General features: G+C 48.2%; 2 protein-coding genes across 7 annotated transcripts in view; one reads left to right on the top strand and one right to left on the bottom strand.

The window, feature by feature from the left end:
• cracd (capping protein inhibiting regulator of actin dynamics) overlaps positions 1-5,576 on the top strand; it is a 28,687-nt gene extending 23,111 nt beyond the window's left edge. For all 3 annotated transcript variants that reach the window (XM_017428777.3, XM_025008714.2, XM_025008715.2), the window contains exons 6-9: positions 44-2,348; positions 2,487-2,677; positions 2,770-2,932; positions 3,127-5,576. In XM_017428777.3, coding sequence (XP_017284266.1) covers positions 44-2,348; positions 2,487-2,677; positions 2,770-2,932; positions 3,127-3,287 — 2,820 coding nt within the window. In that variant the 3' untranslated portion in view covers positions 3,288-5,576. The remainder of the gene's footprint in view (positions 1-43; positions 2,349-2,486; positions 2,678-2,769; positions 2,933-3,126) is intronic.
• aasdh (aminoadipate-semialdehyde dehydrogenase) lies at positions 5,408-14,406 on the bottom strand. Of its 4 annotated transcripts, none has more exons than XM_037974321.1 (14): positions 13,985-14,406; positions 13,763-13,883; positions 12,926-13,164; positions 12,659-12,851; positions 11,606-11,847; positions 11,413-11,522; positions 10,559-10,635; positions 10,013-10,313; positions 9,396-9,505; positions 8,648-9,317; positions 7,962-8,125; positions 7,734-7,859; positions 6,779-6,910; positions 5,408-6,357 (listed from the first exon to the last, which is right to left on the bottom strand). In XM_037974321.1, exons 1-14 carry the CDS (start codon positions 14,224-14,226, stop codon positions 5,968-5,970), a joined length of 3,117 nt encoding a protein of 1,038 aa, XP_037830249.1. In that variant the 5' UTR covers positions 14,227-14,406; the 3' UTR covers positions 5,408-5,967. The 4 variants fall into 4 exon arrangements, with proteins under 4 accessions (XP_037830249.1, XP_017284270.1, XP_017284271.1 ...); XM_017428781.3 differs by having other exon boundaries at positions 10,463-10,635; positions 13,985-14,405; XM_017428782.3 differs by having other exon boundaries at positions 10,055-10,313; positions 10,463-10,635; positions 13,985-14,405.
• Between the last annotated feature and the right edge of the window lie 155 nt (positions 14,407-14,561).

The raw sequence follows: 14,561 nt of genomic DNA, 5'->3' as shown, positions 1-14,561 counted from the left end.
GTAACTTAGGCCTTACAAATGAGTTTGTCTTCTGTGTTCCCAGGACCTCCAGGAGGTTTCTATTTCTGGAGTCGTCCAAGAGGACCTGGAGGCAGCTGCCGTCTTCTCAGACAACCAGCGCAGAACATCCGTCGAAGACACCAGAGAAAACCTGAAGAAACAGAGGCTCTATGAGGAGGAACGACAGGAGGCCCGGAGGAGGAGGGAGATGGAGGAGCAGAGGCTCAGAGAGGAGGAAGAGGAAAGAATGAGGGGAGCAGAGGAGCTGGAGGAGGAAAGGAAACAGCAGGAAGAGCGGGAGAGGAGGATGCGAGAGGAGGCAGAGAGAAGGAGGAGGGAGGAAGAGGAGGAGAAGAGGATCAGAGAGGAGGAGGAAAGACGAATCCGAGAAGAGGAGGAAAGGAGGCGGCGAGAGGAGGAAGAGCGAACGAGGAAGGTGGAAGAGGAAAAGAGGAAGCGTGAAGAGTTGCGGCGACAGCGGGAGGAAGAAGAGAGGAGGCAGCTGGAAGAGCAGAAGAGGAGAGAGGAAGAGGAGAGGAAGAGGCGAGAAGAGGAGGAGGCAGCAAGGAAGCAGCTAGAACTTGAGGCAGAGAAAAGGAAGAAGCAAAAAGAGGAGGAAGAGAGAAGGAAGCAGGAGGAAGCAGAGAAGCTGAGGTTGCAAGTGATGGAGGAGAAGAAGAGGAAAGAGGAGGAGCAGAGGAGGATGTCCTTGGACGAAGCTGACGGGAGCTCGGATGCACAGGAGAAGAAGCGGAGAGCGGAGGAGCTGCGCTGGAAGGAGATGGAGGAGAGACAAAGGCCGTTCTCTTTCAAAGTCTCTTCTGGAGAGAAACAGATTCTCTTCCAGAAGGTTAATCTCACACCTGTTACACCAACCCACAGTCACCAGAGTGCTGCTGCCGCCGCTGATCAAAGAGAAGCAGCTAAAGCCTCCTCCCCTGAAGGGCCAGACTCCCCCAACCTGCCAACATTTCCATATGTCCCCCATACAGCCATCCTGGTGACAGGCGCCCAGCTATGTGGGACAGCTGTCAATTTAGACCAGATCAAAGACAATGCGTGCAAGTCCCTGCTGGGATTGGGTGAGGACAAAAAGGCCCAGGGATCACTGTCGACGAAGAGCAAAACCTCTCCGGACCGCAAGTCTGGAAAAACCAAATCCCTCAACGAGTCTGCTCTCTCCACAGATCAGTCCGGCGCTGCGGTGCTGGCAGAATGGGCGAGCATCAGGTCAAAGATATTCAAGGGAGTAGAGGACGGGAAGTATGAGGAGTACCCGGATCCCCCGAGCAGAAATCAGCCTCAGCTCGACAGCGAAGAACAACAGCCTTCGTTTGCTCACGCAAACCTCAGAAAGACGATGTCCGCCAGTGCCAAGTTCTCCATCACCCCCGCAAAGAAGAAGTTTGGAGATTCGAATCGGAGCTCTGAGGTTTTTGGTCCAGATAATAAAGATGCAGGAGAGGAAGCAACTCGATCTGATAGCCCCACTGCTGCCTCCCCGTCCCCTACCATCAAACCTCAGAGCAGGACGAGTAAGTCTGTCCGCATTGTAGAAAGAGGCTCAGAGGAGTGCATGTTTGCCAAAGACCTCCCATCCTTCCTGGTTCCAAGCCCTGGAGACAGACCGGACGGGTTGGAGTTGAAGAGCCGGGCTCAGAGCAAATCTGAGTCATCGGAAAGCAAAGAGGAAGGAGAGGAACAGGGACAGGATGGTGAGGAGAAGCCCTCTCCTTTTGGTATAAAGCTAAGGAGGACTAACTATTCTCTGCGTTTTCATAGCGAACAGTCCGCAGAGAAAAGAAAGAAGCGCTACAGTGCCGGGGACAGTTTTGACGGCGTCCCCTCACCTCTCACCCCGATCGAACCGGACTCTGATGCTTCCTCTGTGTTTTCGGACAAATCGAGTCCCACGTCGCCTCAGAAGGAGGGAGTGGCTAGCAAGTACTCGCACGCGTCTTCCACCCCCGCCGTAACCCGGGGTAAGATGGCTAAGTCTACTAGCCCGACGGCTTACAGCGAAGGTGACAAAGTGCTTTCGAAACCACCCCTGTACCGAAGACCACCAACATCACCCAAACCTGGTGTTGTCCCAACACCTCCCCCGTCTCCACTACCTAAGGTCGTCCATGGGCTCCCCTGTGATGATGTGGTCCAGAGGACAGGGAGCGCAGAGACATGCGTCCAGGAGCAGGCTGGCAGGAGCGAGGAACCTACGGCGGTGGCCCAGCTGCATCGAAGCCAGGTCCAAGGAGAGGAGGAGCCAAAGGAGAAGAGATCCTTCTTCCCCTCCATAAACATCCCCTGGAGAGAGAAGGCGGACAGAAAGACGGAGCTCATCAAAAGAGGTCGGTGTCTCTTTCACCTGCTACCTTGCTCTGCATTCGCTGAAATTAAGACGTAAATTTAGAGCGGAATCATTCCATGTTTCTGTTGTAGCAACTTCAGAACGCCATATTAACGTTTGAGTACGTGTTCCCCTGCAGAGAAGCCATCCCTACAGACCAGGCACTCACTGGACAGTGCCAAGGTCCAGGAGAAGGAGGCCGGGCCCTTATGGATTACACTGGCTCTGCAGAAGCAGAAAGGCTTCAGGGAGCAGCAGCAGAACCGCGAGGATCGCCGGAGCCAGCGAGAGGCCAAACTGGCAGAAAAACAAGCCAGAGAGAGAGACAGTGTAAGCGTCCCAGATCCCTACTTACCTACTGATCCAGGATGTCCCTGACACACTTTCCTCTCCTCTGAAATAATCACAGATCTCTCCCGCAGGTTGCACTGGTGAGTCCCACAGAGAGCAAAGGAAGTGGGAGCAGCAGCCCTTCCTCCAAGCCTCAGACGCCAGAGGAGCCCAAGAGACCCGACAGCCTCCTGGGACGATTCGAGCGCCGAGAGCACCTGAAAAAGGCCAACACATTACCCAGCTCCGTCACTGGTAGGAATCTACATTTACAATGGCAGATCGCGGTTTTGCTGATTAGTGTTAGCTGAGTGTTAAATAATTTTAGGAGGAGGATGCAAATGTGGTGAGAGGTAGAAGTTAATTTTCCTTAAAAGGAGTCTAAAAGTGGGCGTGTGGCGCAGCGAGCAAGGTGTGTAACCCCATTTGTTGTTTATTTGTTGCTTCAGTTGAGATCTCAGACTCCACGCCGTCCCCACCTGCTGTCAAGGACGTGTCGAAGCGGTTCCCCTCCAGCGACTCTCCCCAGGTGTCCACGGAGCCGGCCTGGCTGGCACTGGCCAAACGAAAGGCCAAAGCCTGGAGCGACTGTCCTCAAATCATCAAATAACACCCCTATTCCCGACCGCACCCCCCCCAAACCCCAGCTTCACAGCCTGCATGGAGACCGCACACTGCCCACAGACTCTGAGGCACCTGAAGAGTCACCATCACTCCATCATCCAATCCCTTCCAAAAAAAAGAAAAAAAAAATCTGCCACATCTCCCAACTGTGAAACAAGTACATCACCTTGTTACCCCTCACACACTGGCTGCTATTACTATCATATAAAAATCTGCTTTCCATTCAAATATCCCAATACAATCCCAGATGTGTGTAAACAACTGTCGAGAGCATGCACATGTTGTATACAAACACACAAAGTGTACGTTCCCCTACAGGTAAAGTCCTCAGCAGCCAATCGCAGCCGTGGCTGACCAATGCAGTAGCCAACTTCTTCTTTTTTTTCATCTTCTTTTTGGAGCCAACAGTCACCACGGTTGCAAAATAAAAATCCGTTGCTTGACACGATACGACACCTCTGCGCTGAAGAGGCGAAGCTCCGATGAACAGCAGTGTTTAAATCAGCGGGAAGTCTCTGTCTGAATCATGTTTTAAGGGCTACCAGTAAAACTAACTCAGCGTGACCGGTCCTCTGATGGAAGTGTTAGAGGCATCTTCTCTGCCCCCCCCCTCCTCCTCCTCCTCTGCATTGTTTATACACAGCTGCAGATTTATCTACATTCAAAACTTTATTGCATCTTTTCTCTGAGCCTTGTTTGTTGTGTAAAAAAACAAAAAAAAACAATGATTTTTTTTTTTTTTTTAAGTAAAGTTAGACTGGAAAACCTTAGCTCAAGAACTCCCACTGTGTCCGTGACGACTGTGATAGCCGATCAAGAAGCTATTGGACGGTTTGCTCGACAGACACGAGCACAGACTGTGGGTGCGTTTAAACACAACACAGAGGACAATAAGTGTCACTGGTCTTTTTCGCTCAACCGCTCGGCGTCCTGGCTGAAATCTGGATTCTTTGCTCTCTTCTTGGAGACAGACGCAGCAAAAGCAAGTCCACCCTCGTTCAATTCCAGGCTTTTATGCGTTAGAGCACAATAAAAAAAAAACGATCCGGTCTTTACCAGGTTCTAAAATTACGTAAATCTAACCTCAAGTGTACAAAACAACAGATTTCCCTATATTTATTAAACAAAAATTAAGCCAAAATGAAAAAGTTGTGTGTGGGGAAAAACAATGTCTATCCTTGCTGCTTTCCGTAGGCTTTAAGAGGGAAAGAGCTGTTTTTTTTTTCTTTTTTGTATTGATTAACTGATCATCATCAGTCTGATCACCTCTATGAAAGCAGGAGTTTTGTCGGTTTGCAGGTGAGCGTTGACACAATGCCAGGGAGGAAGGACATCAGCAATGTTCTCAGAGGAGCAACTGTTGATGCCCATCAGTATTAGAAGGGTTAATGCTCATTTCCAAACTATTTGGAGTTCATCATTTTACAGCGAGCAAGATGCAAATGGAAAACATTTAAGACGGCTGCCAATCTTCCCAGGACATCTCAGCAAATTCACCCCAAGGTCAGACCATGCAATGCTCAGAGAAATTGCAAAGATTGCAACTTCACGTCAGACTCTACAGGCCTCGATTAGTAGGTTAAAGGTTAAAGTTCATGACAGTTCAGATCTGACAGCTGAAGCTGGGACCAAACTGGGTCATAAAACAGAACAATGATCCAAAACACAGCAGCTGATCTACAACAGAGTGGCTAAAAAAGAGAAGAATAAAGATGTTCTAATGGTCCAGTTATAGTCCAGACCTCAGTCTGACTGAAATGCTGTGGGACCTTCAGAGAGCTGAGCAGAAACAAATGTCTGCAAACATCAATGAACTGAAGCAACGCTGGAAAGAAGAGTGGGCCAGATTACCTCCACAATCATGTGAGAGACTGATACAATTACACAGAAAACTACTGAGAGTCACTGCTGTGGAAGGTGGTCCTGACTCGTAGGGGGGACTTTGTTTTTCACACACAGCTTTTCCATTTTGATTGTGTTTTTCATACATTTTATGGTGGAATCTGCTGTGTGTTTCTGTACAGCTGAGGTTAGATTTGAATCATTTTAGAACCTGTTTAAGACCAAAAGATTTTTATTGTCCCGATAAGTAAAATCCCAGAGCTGAAAGAGGGTGGACTTTATTATTATTATTATTTTTGTTTTACCACAACCATATGATTCCCGTAGCCGTCCTCCTGTAACACTCATGTTTGTAGGCTTATGTGTCATCACTTCCTCTCAAGAATGACACAATCTTTCACAGCGTCAGCATTACGTATACGAAAAAAAAAAAGAGAAAAAAAATCCATTCTTCCTGCCCCTGACTAATTGATCTGTAAGTATTTCCTGTACGTACGTTAGCGGAGCTTCGCTCGGAAAGGGGCTCCATCGGCTGAGTCACTTTGTCATTTTGTTTCTAACTTTGATCGTGCACATAGTGTAGTGTACGCAGTGTTAAACGTAACAAAAAAAACAAAAAACATTTGGTATTATTTGCACTTTTTTGTCCCACTTAGATATATTCATGAGAAAGTTCTTAAACCGATAAAAAAAAATGTTATGAATAATGTAAATTAAATACTGATGTCTGAACAAAAAAAACAAAAAAAAAAACAGAGTGCTTATTACTGCCTCCTAAAACTGTTTATTACATGAGTGCAGAAATACATGAAGTGTGTCTGAATTTACTCTTTAACATTTAGGTTTAAACAGTACAAATTATCGTTACGGCACCCGATTATGAGGAACCGTTTCCAGACGACCGGGGATGAGAACAGCTCTCCGGGGAGAGTGTAAGAAGCCACGGCGTGTCCGTCTTGCGCGTCCAGGATCCAGACTGTGCCGTCCGTGGAGGCCACGGCCGCCAGAGACCCCGCCCTGCCGACAGCGGCGCCGTCAAACGCGCACGGAGTGGCGTACACCTTTCCCCCGGTCTGAAAAGTCCAAACCAACGAGCCGTCGGAGCAGTTGAGGCAGTACAGCCGCCCGTCGTGGGATCCGCACAGGAGCCTCTGCTGTTCTGCCACGAAGCTCGGCGAGGAGAAGACCGGACCCTTGGTTAAAAACTGCCACAGCTGCAGAAAAACACAAGAAGACTGATGATGCATAAAAAAAAAATTAAAACACTCTTGGATCAACTAGCTTAAAAATGTTATCTCTGCACCGGCAGGGAATCAGTACAAACCTGATTATTATAGCTAGCTGCCATGAAGGGAGGGCTATCATGTAACTGCCTCTGTGTGTGTGTGTGTTTGAAGGAATGCCTATCACCCGCTGCCTTGCATGCCACACTTTTGAACAGATCTCAGTGTGTGTTGGGGGATGCCTCTCGGCTACCATCGAGCCAAATTTGAGCTTTCAAACGAGCCGACAGAAACGTGGAGTACCACTCAGCCGAACTGAGCGTCGTCTAACTTCAGCCGCACAAATAAGATCCCTCGAACCGTGACGTGGTGATTTGTAGGTTCCGGCTGAAAGGGACACGCCGTTTCTCACCAGCTCGCCCGAGTCGCTGAGGCAGCAGACGTGTCCGTCCACCGAGCCGATCACGACGTGTCCACGGCAGGAGTTCGGCGAGGAGAAGAAAGGCGCTCCTCTGCAGTAGGACCACAGGACGTCTCCGCTGTCCTGAAAAACGACAACACGCCTGTGAGACACACAGCGAGCCGATGCAGATTATCATTTTACGTGTCTGTTAGCGAAGCAAGCTCACGAACCAGTGGATGGATTTTAGCAAACCTTTCAGAAAGTAATCGTTGCCTGTGCATCTACAGCTGATTAACTTTTGGAGTCAACCTGATTTAGGTTGATAGCCGCAGCTAATCGGCCTTAGCAAATACACAAATGGCTAAAACACAGTCAGTTCTACAGAGACGGCGCTCAAATTTGGCGTGTTCGCAGCTCCAAGTCATCCCCAACACGTACTCCGAGCTCGAAAAGATCCCCCAAGATCTTTGTTTAAAACTTCAGTCCGAACTGTTGGAGTTAACCCTGTCTGTCTGTTAGGAAAATATCACATGAACCACTAAACACATTTTATTGACTCTTTTAGTAAATAATCAGTGTACTATATATCTCTAACTGATTAACTTTTGGAGTCCACGTGATTCAAGATGGCTGCCACAGCTAATCACTCTTAGCGAACACAAAAATACCTACAACTCAGTCAATTTTACAGATACCAAGCTAGAATTTGGTGTGGTGGTGGCTGATAGTTATTCCCCACACACAGTATGAGCCCTGTAGTGGTGCCCTGTGGTTAAGGCACAGCTGCAGAGGAGAGACGAGGTCATGGCGCCCGGTGGAATTGATTGGACACGAAAAACACCTGTTTTTTTTTGGGGGGGGGGGTTTGCAGTAGTGCGCTAAGACCCTGTGGTGGTTGGAGGAAAGAAACGAGGAAACTGAAAGTCTCAAAGTTCCAGGAGAAGCCCGTCTGTCTTTCACTCACCAGGTCGAGACACAGCAGACGTCCTCCCAGAGACGCCACATAGAGCCGTCGGCGGGGCGCGTGAAGGTGGGGAGAAGAAAACACGGCACCGCCACCACAGTGACGCTTCCAAACACACTGCTGGATCTGAGAACACACACACACACACACACACACACTCATTTATCAGAAGGTTTCAGTTTTCTGCTTCTTCAAGACCTTCCGTGTCAGTTCATGTTCGCCACTCACCTGAGGGTTGAGGGCGTAGACGTGTCCGTCGTGTGAGCCCACCGCCACCAGCCCGCTGAAAGGGTCCACAGCAGGACAGCTCTTCACTGCGTCCCCCGTCTGAAACGACCACCGGGTCGCTCCGGTTTTAGCACACAGGAAATACACGTAGCCATCATAGCAACCTGTGACAAAACAAAACAAAACAAAACAAAATGATCTTAATGACTGATAACAAAACTAAAGACTTAGCATTCCATGAAAGAATGCATATCACCCACCACCTTGATGTCATGGTTTTAGAATAAGATCATTAAATGATCAGAAATGATTGACTTGTAGCGGTTTTGGTCAAACCTTAAAAATTACGTTATGCAAAATGTTGTGAATATTTCTCAGCTACTACCACATCAGACTTTCGCTAAATATCTGTAAAATTAACCGAGTAACAGCTATTTGTGCATTTTCTAACATCGGTTGGCTGTAGCAGCCATCTTGAATTGGGTTGGCTCCAAAAGTTAATCAGCTGCAGATGTCCATCCACTGATTATGTCCTGAAAGTTTCATTAAAATTTGCCCAGTGGGTCATGAGATATTTCGCTAACAGACAGCCAACCTAACGCAACCACGGGCAGAAACGTCATCGCCCGCTTTTTCCCCGGCAGGCGACAGCGACACAGTGAGACATTCAGAGGACTGATGCTGACCTACAACAACCAGGGTGCCGCAGCGGGACACAGCAGCCGAGGCCTCGATCCTGTCCCCGAGAACTCGCTCCCACAGGAGGTTCCCGGTGAGCAGGTCCACCGCCTGCACCCTGTGGGAGTGGGAGCCGATGAACACGGACGCTCCGGCCCCGTTGGCTCCGTCGGCTCCGTCTTGGATTAGAATCACCGGGGAGGCGTCCACGCACCTGCCCGTGTCTGAAGACCAGCTCAGACTGAGACTCACACCTCCGCTGGTATTCTGTCCTCTCGGTTCGTCTGTCCCGTCGGTGTTCCTCATGTCCACCACCTCTCCTCCTCGTCTCACTACTTTCACCGCATGCCTCTCCTCCTTCTCGTCCTCCTGCTGCGGCGCCTCGGCCGATCGGCGCCCTTTCTTTTCTCGGACAGCAGACGGCGGCGGCAGCGGCTCAGCGGGACGCTTCTTGGTCTCTGACGACGAGCCGTCCCCCGGAGACATCCACCCTGTCAGATGGCGCAGCACGTCTGAGAAGGTCCCATCAAGAAGGACCTCCAGGAGGCTTTCAGAGGACGTCGCAACAGCGGCGCGGATGTCCTCGCAGAGACACAGCGCCTTCAGAGAGTCCCCCCCACTGGACAGGAAGTTGGACTGCTCGTCGATCTTCGAGTCTTCGGGGAGACCTAATGTTTCCTGTTGGAAGACGGTTCGAAAAGTTGAACGAATCTGACCTGAGCATTCAACAGAAGTCTTTATCAGAAGTCTTAATACCCGCCACAGATCCTGGAGAGTCTGCTTTAGGTTTCTGTCGTCCTGTAAAGACCTTCGACTGTCTCTCTGTCTTCTGTATATTCTAATCAGTGCCTCCATGTCCACTTTACCTGCAGAAAACAGAAGAAGAAGAAAAAAATATAGATTTTTTAGGATTTGCCATGTCCTGGATGACTGGGGATCTGCACAAGCATAAGTTTGAGCTGTAAAAACCTGAAACAAGTTAAAAGTGTAGCATTCCTTAAAGGAATGCAAATGGTCTGCGGCGTTTCGATCATCTTTTGTTTTGGGGCCACCTCGTGCAATATCGTGAAATCTTGAGCAAAGTGTTAGTGCTTTAGGTATAAGTAAGGAATGACTCTCAGCTACTACTGCGCCAAATTTTAGTTCATTATCTCTAAAATACACTGAGTTATAAGCATTTTTGTGCTTCTAAGATAGGTAGGTTGTGGCGGCCATCTTGAATTGGATTGCTGCCGAAAGTTAATCAGTTGTAGAGGTCCATCCAGTGTTTACTTTCTGAAGGTTTTAGTAAAATCTGTCCACTGGTTTGTGAGATATTTTGCTAACAGACAGACAACTGAACACACACAGAAACATCACTGCCAGTCTTTCACCTTTCAGCGTTGGGCGATAAAGAGTTGTCTCAGGATTCTCACCGTGGGCAGTAAGACATAAAGCCGGGACGAGCACCAGCAAGTCAGGAACGCAGTGAGAAGGCAGCAGCAGCGAGAGCTCGTTCAGGATGAGCCTCTTCAGGTCCTCAGCGGGACAACCGGGCAGGTCCTGCTGCGCAGAGGACACGGTGGAGGTTGCCACCTGGTGTCCAGTAGTGGGGGCCACGACAAAGGCAAGGAGTCGAGAACCGTCACAAAGACCCACAGCGCAGGCCTCCACCCGAGGCAGACTCAGGATCAGCTGCGGGACGAACAAAAACCACAATCTGGCTCTCGATTCAAAAGGCCCACCATACAGAATATTTGATATGTTAACTTTATATCACTGATGCTATCCTCGAGCTCTAAAACAAACACTTAAATAAGAGACGTGGATTGTCAAGCGCTCACTTGCTGCAAGCTGTCCAAGTTCACTCGTTTTCCGTTGCGTTTTATCATCCTGTCTCTGCGTCCCAGGTAGTACAGCTGCTCATCTTTAATGCTCACCCAGTCTCCGCTTGCCCTCATCGTCCCGGGGACGGCCGCGTCCTCCCCGTCCAGGAGACACACCCTGTCCTGTCCGCCTGCACACAGGATGGACAGCATGGCCGTGTAAGGGTTAAACCGACCTCGAGAACTCAGTAGGATCGACAACCCAAGCCCTAAAAAAGTCGGGTCGTCGATTATGAAATGTAAATAAAAGCAGAAGCATATTTTATTCATGATAGGACACAGTAAACATAACAACTGTTTAAACTAATAGAATGTACCATTTTTAGGCAACAAAGAGCTGTAAAAGTAAGTGGTACAAATAAGAGACCGCATGGACTCAGGAACACTTCCACAGATCATCGTCCCCAAACACAGGTTAAAGCTCTATCGTGCGAAGAAGAAGCCAGATGTGAACACAGTCTAGAAACGCTGCTGCCTCCTCTGGATCAAATTTACAATTCTTTTTGGAAATCGGGGACACTGCATCTTCCATACTAGAGGTACCATCCAGCCTGTTCTCAGCGTATAGATCAAAGGCCTGCCTCTCTGATGGTATGGGGGTACATTAATGCCTCTGGTATGAGCAGCATACTCATCAGGAAAGGCAACATCCATGCAGAAAAGTTTATACAGGTTTTATAACAACATTTGCTCCCGAAATTCATCAAAGAAGACCCAGGACTGTTGCACAATTTTTTCCTAAAACTGGTATTATTTCTTAGTTTAGACGTTTAATATGTTTACTGTGTTCCAATGTGAATAAAATACGGGTTTATTGGCTTTGCAAATCATTGCATTATGTTATTATTTACATTCTACCCAATGTCCCGTCTTTTTCAGAGGTGGGGTTGTAATTGCACTGGGCTCACCTATGAACACCTGTCCTTCCCCCTCTGTGATGACGCAGCCGCGTTCGTCTCTCACTTCCAGCACCGTGTCCGTCAGAGCATTTCCCAGAGGCACGGAGGACGGCGCGCTGCTGGAAGGAACAACGTTTAAACACCCGCGCGGCGGTTAGAAACAATCGACGGGCAGACATGGCGGACGTCTTCAAACGCTCACAGGGTGCTGGGGCGCAGCAGGGTCCCTGGGATTCCGTAACAGCACGCCCAGCAGGAGACCTCGGTGATGCCGTAGATGTTGTAGATGCAGGTTTTGTTGTCCTCGTGTCTCCAGCTGCTCAGCAGAGCAGGTGGAGGACAGGCTTCTCCGCCCAGAGCCAACACCCGCAGCGAGGAGTCGGAGGACAGCACATCCTGACTCAGGACACGATGGCCGAAACTCATCAGCAGGGTGGGCGTGACCTGAGGAGACAAAAGCAAATTAAACACCTAGCATTACTTGGAGGAATGCATATCGCCCGCCACCTTTCAGGTCAGAGTTTTACAGTAAGATTGTGTCCTGCTGAGAAATGATGGCGTTGTAGTCATTTTACTCAAAGTTATGCGCAATCTCACGCAAAATTAGAAGATGTCACACTCAGAGTACTCGTTATGAATGACCCTCAGCTACTACCAAACCAGATTTCAGCTCAATATCTGCAAAACTGGCTGAGCTGTAGCCATTTTTGTGTTTTTAGGGTCAGTTGGCTGTGGCAGCCATCTTGAATTTGGCTGGCTCCAAAACTTAACTAGTTGTAGATGGACATCCAATAATGTTTTCCTAAATGATTCATTCAAATCCACCCAGTGGGTCATGAGATATTTTGCTAACAGACAAACAAGAGTTGACTCTAATAGTTATTGGAAATTTTTTAAACAAAGATCTTGTGCAGTACATTTGCACACAGAGTGTGTGTTGGGGAGCAGTCTCTGCTACTGCCAAATCAAATTTTAGGCCAACAAGTGTAAAACTGACTGAGTTATAACCATTTTAGACTTTTAAGGTCAGGTGGTTGTGGCAGCCATCTTTAATTGGGTTGGCTCTTAAATTTAATCAGTAGTAGATATCCATCCAATGGTTACTTTCTGTGAGTTTCATTAAAAATCTTCCAGTGGTTCATAAGATACTTTGCTAACAGACAGACACATGCAGCATACAGACTGCCTGGCTTTGCCTTTTGTCGGTGGGTGATAAACAACATAAAAATGAAACAGTGTCTGATGAGCCACTTGCCTGAAGGACCGTAGTTCTGTGATCCCTGAGCAACAGCTGAGCGAGCCGACTGGGCTTTTTCTTCATCATCGCAGGGACGGTCAGGAGCTGCGCCCCTGACGATAAGGCCAAAAAAATGTCCACCACGGAAGGGTCGAAGGTTAAGGGCGAGGCAAGAAAAAGCACATCATCAGCAGTGATCTGAAACAAAGACCTGAGCAGAGCGAAAACCCTTCAGGTTTCAGCACAGAGACTCAACAAACGAAAAACAAAATCCGCCTGGCTGACCTCAGGTGCAGAATGTTAGGAAGAATACACTCATGTGGGACCCTCACGGTCCTGGGAGGGCCAGTTGTTCCAGATGTGTGGAGCACATACGCCCAGTTCCTCCGACCGGGTGGACCACTGAGCCCAGGGTCCCCCTCAGAGATCAGGACAGGTTCTGTTCGCATCAGGGTCAGGTTAAAATCAGGCAGCTCCACGCAGACCTCCACAGAGGCATATCTGATGAGAGATGCCTGGAAATGCTTTGTGGGAAAGTAAAAAAATATGAAGGGAAATCATTATAAAGTACCAAACTGAGGGGACTGTAAACCAGGTGTAGTGGCCATTGTTTGTCTGACCAAACATCTTAAAAGTTCAAACAATCCACTACTGAAAGGGAGGTAGATTTCGTACGCAGGCAAAAGAAGTCCAATGTCCAATACTTGAAGATTGCATTTGTCTGTTTATTTATCCAGTTGGCAAGTAAAAAAACAACACAAATCCAAACTTTAGTAAAAAATAGTTTAGTAAAAAATCATAGGCTCCACCCACATTCCTCACTGGTCCTATACCAGTCCCTATACTCATAGGAAATGGGCTCACAGTTCTTCCTGTCCTTCACCTGTTCTATAATTGACCTTATAAAGTAAGCCAAGAACAATTGTGAACAAAATTCAAAGTAATGAAGGTAAAGAATAAATAGCTCCAACACCAGTTATGATTATATTTTTGTTATGGAAAATTTCCATCACAGTTGGTCAGCTGGAGATTAGCTTAGACTAGCTTAGACACAGATTGCATGTGCAAAATTACACATAACTGAAGCTTATTTGTGCTGATAAAATGCAGCAAATATCCAACCTGCACAAGGTCGCTTTTCACTGCACAGAACTGGAGGCCACACCGACTCATGACTCTGGCAGAGAGAAATCCAGGAGCCTCTGGGTCCAGGGGGGCATAAGCCGCACCACTCTGCAGGATCCTGACAAACAGATCACAGTTTATGTTCTGTTGTGGCAAATACACACACACACACACACACACACACACACACACATGCAAGCAAGCTCCGTGCAAACTTACCCCAGAATCCAGACAGGTACGAGCAGATCATCACTGCAATACAGACCGATAACACCGCTGCTGGGAGAACAGTTCTTCAGTAAAACACGAGAAAGTTTCTCCGCCAGTTGAGCCAGATCCCTGTACAGCAGAGACGCCGAGCCTTCAGAGCCCCCCGAGCCGCTGTCGAACACCACCGCCTTTCTGTCGGGGTGCAGGGAGGCGGCAGCGGACACAAGCTCCTGAAGCGTCCGAGCAGGCATGCTGATGCAATGAGGCGTTCACTGATCGCCTGGTCATTCTCTCCCAGTGCCGATACTGCGCGAAAACACACAAACTCTTTTTTTAATTATTATTATAACTCAGTTCTGCTCAGTTCACGTTAAGGGTATTTTGTTTTTAACTTAGCATCGCTACGTTTGTCGAGCACTGATGACGCATTGGTTGGAAAGGACGTACCAGTAATGTTGCGTTTAATGTCTTCTTTTAAACTCAGGGACATAGTTACTTAAAAAGGTGACTGATAAAGTTTATGATTACAATGATGCACAAACAAAAACCTTACATCCGTAGTTTATCTTTTAATTACCATATCAAA

Source organism: Kryptolebias marmoratus, linkage group LG24 (genome assembly GCF_001649575.2).
Source record: "Kryptolebias marmoratus isolate JLee-2015 linkage group LG24, ASM164957v2, whole genome shotgun sequence".
Classification (NCBI taxonomy): Eukaryota; Metazoa; Chordata; class Actinopteri; order Cyprinodontiformes; family Rivulidae; genus Kryptolebias; species Kryptolebias marmoratus.
Note: the sequence above shows the minus strand (reverse complement) of the source record. Positions and strands in the feature narration are given on the sequence as shown.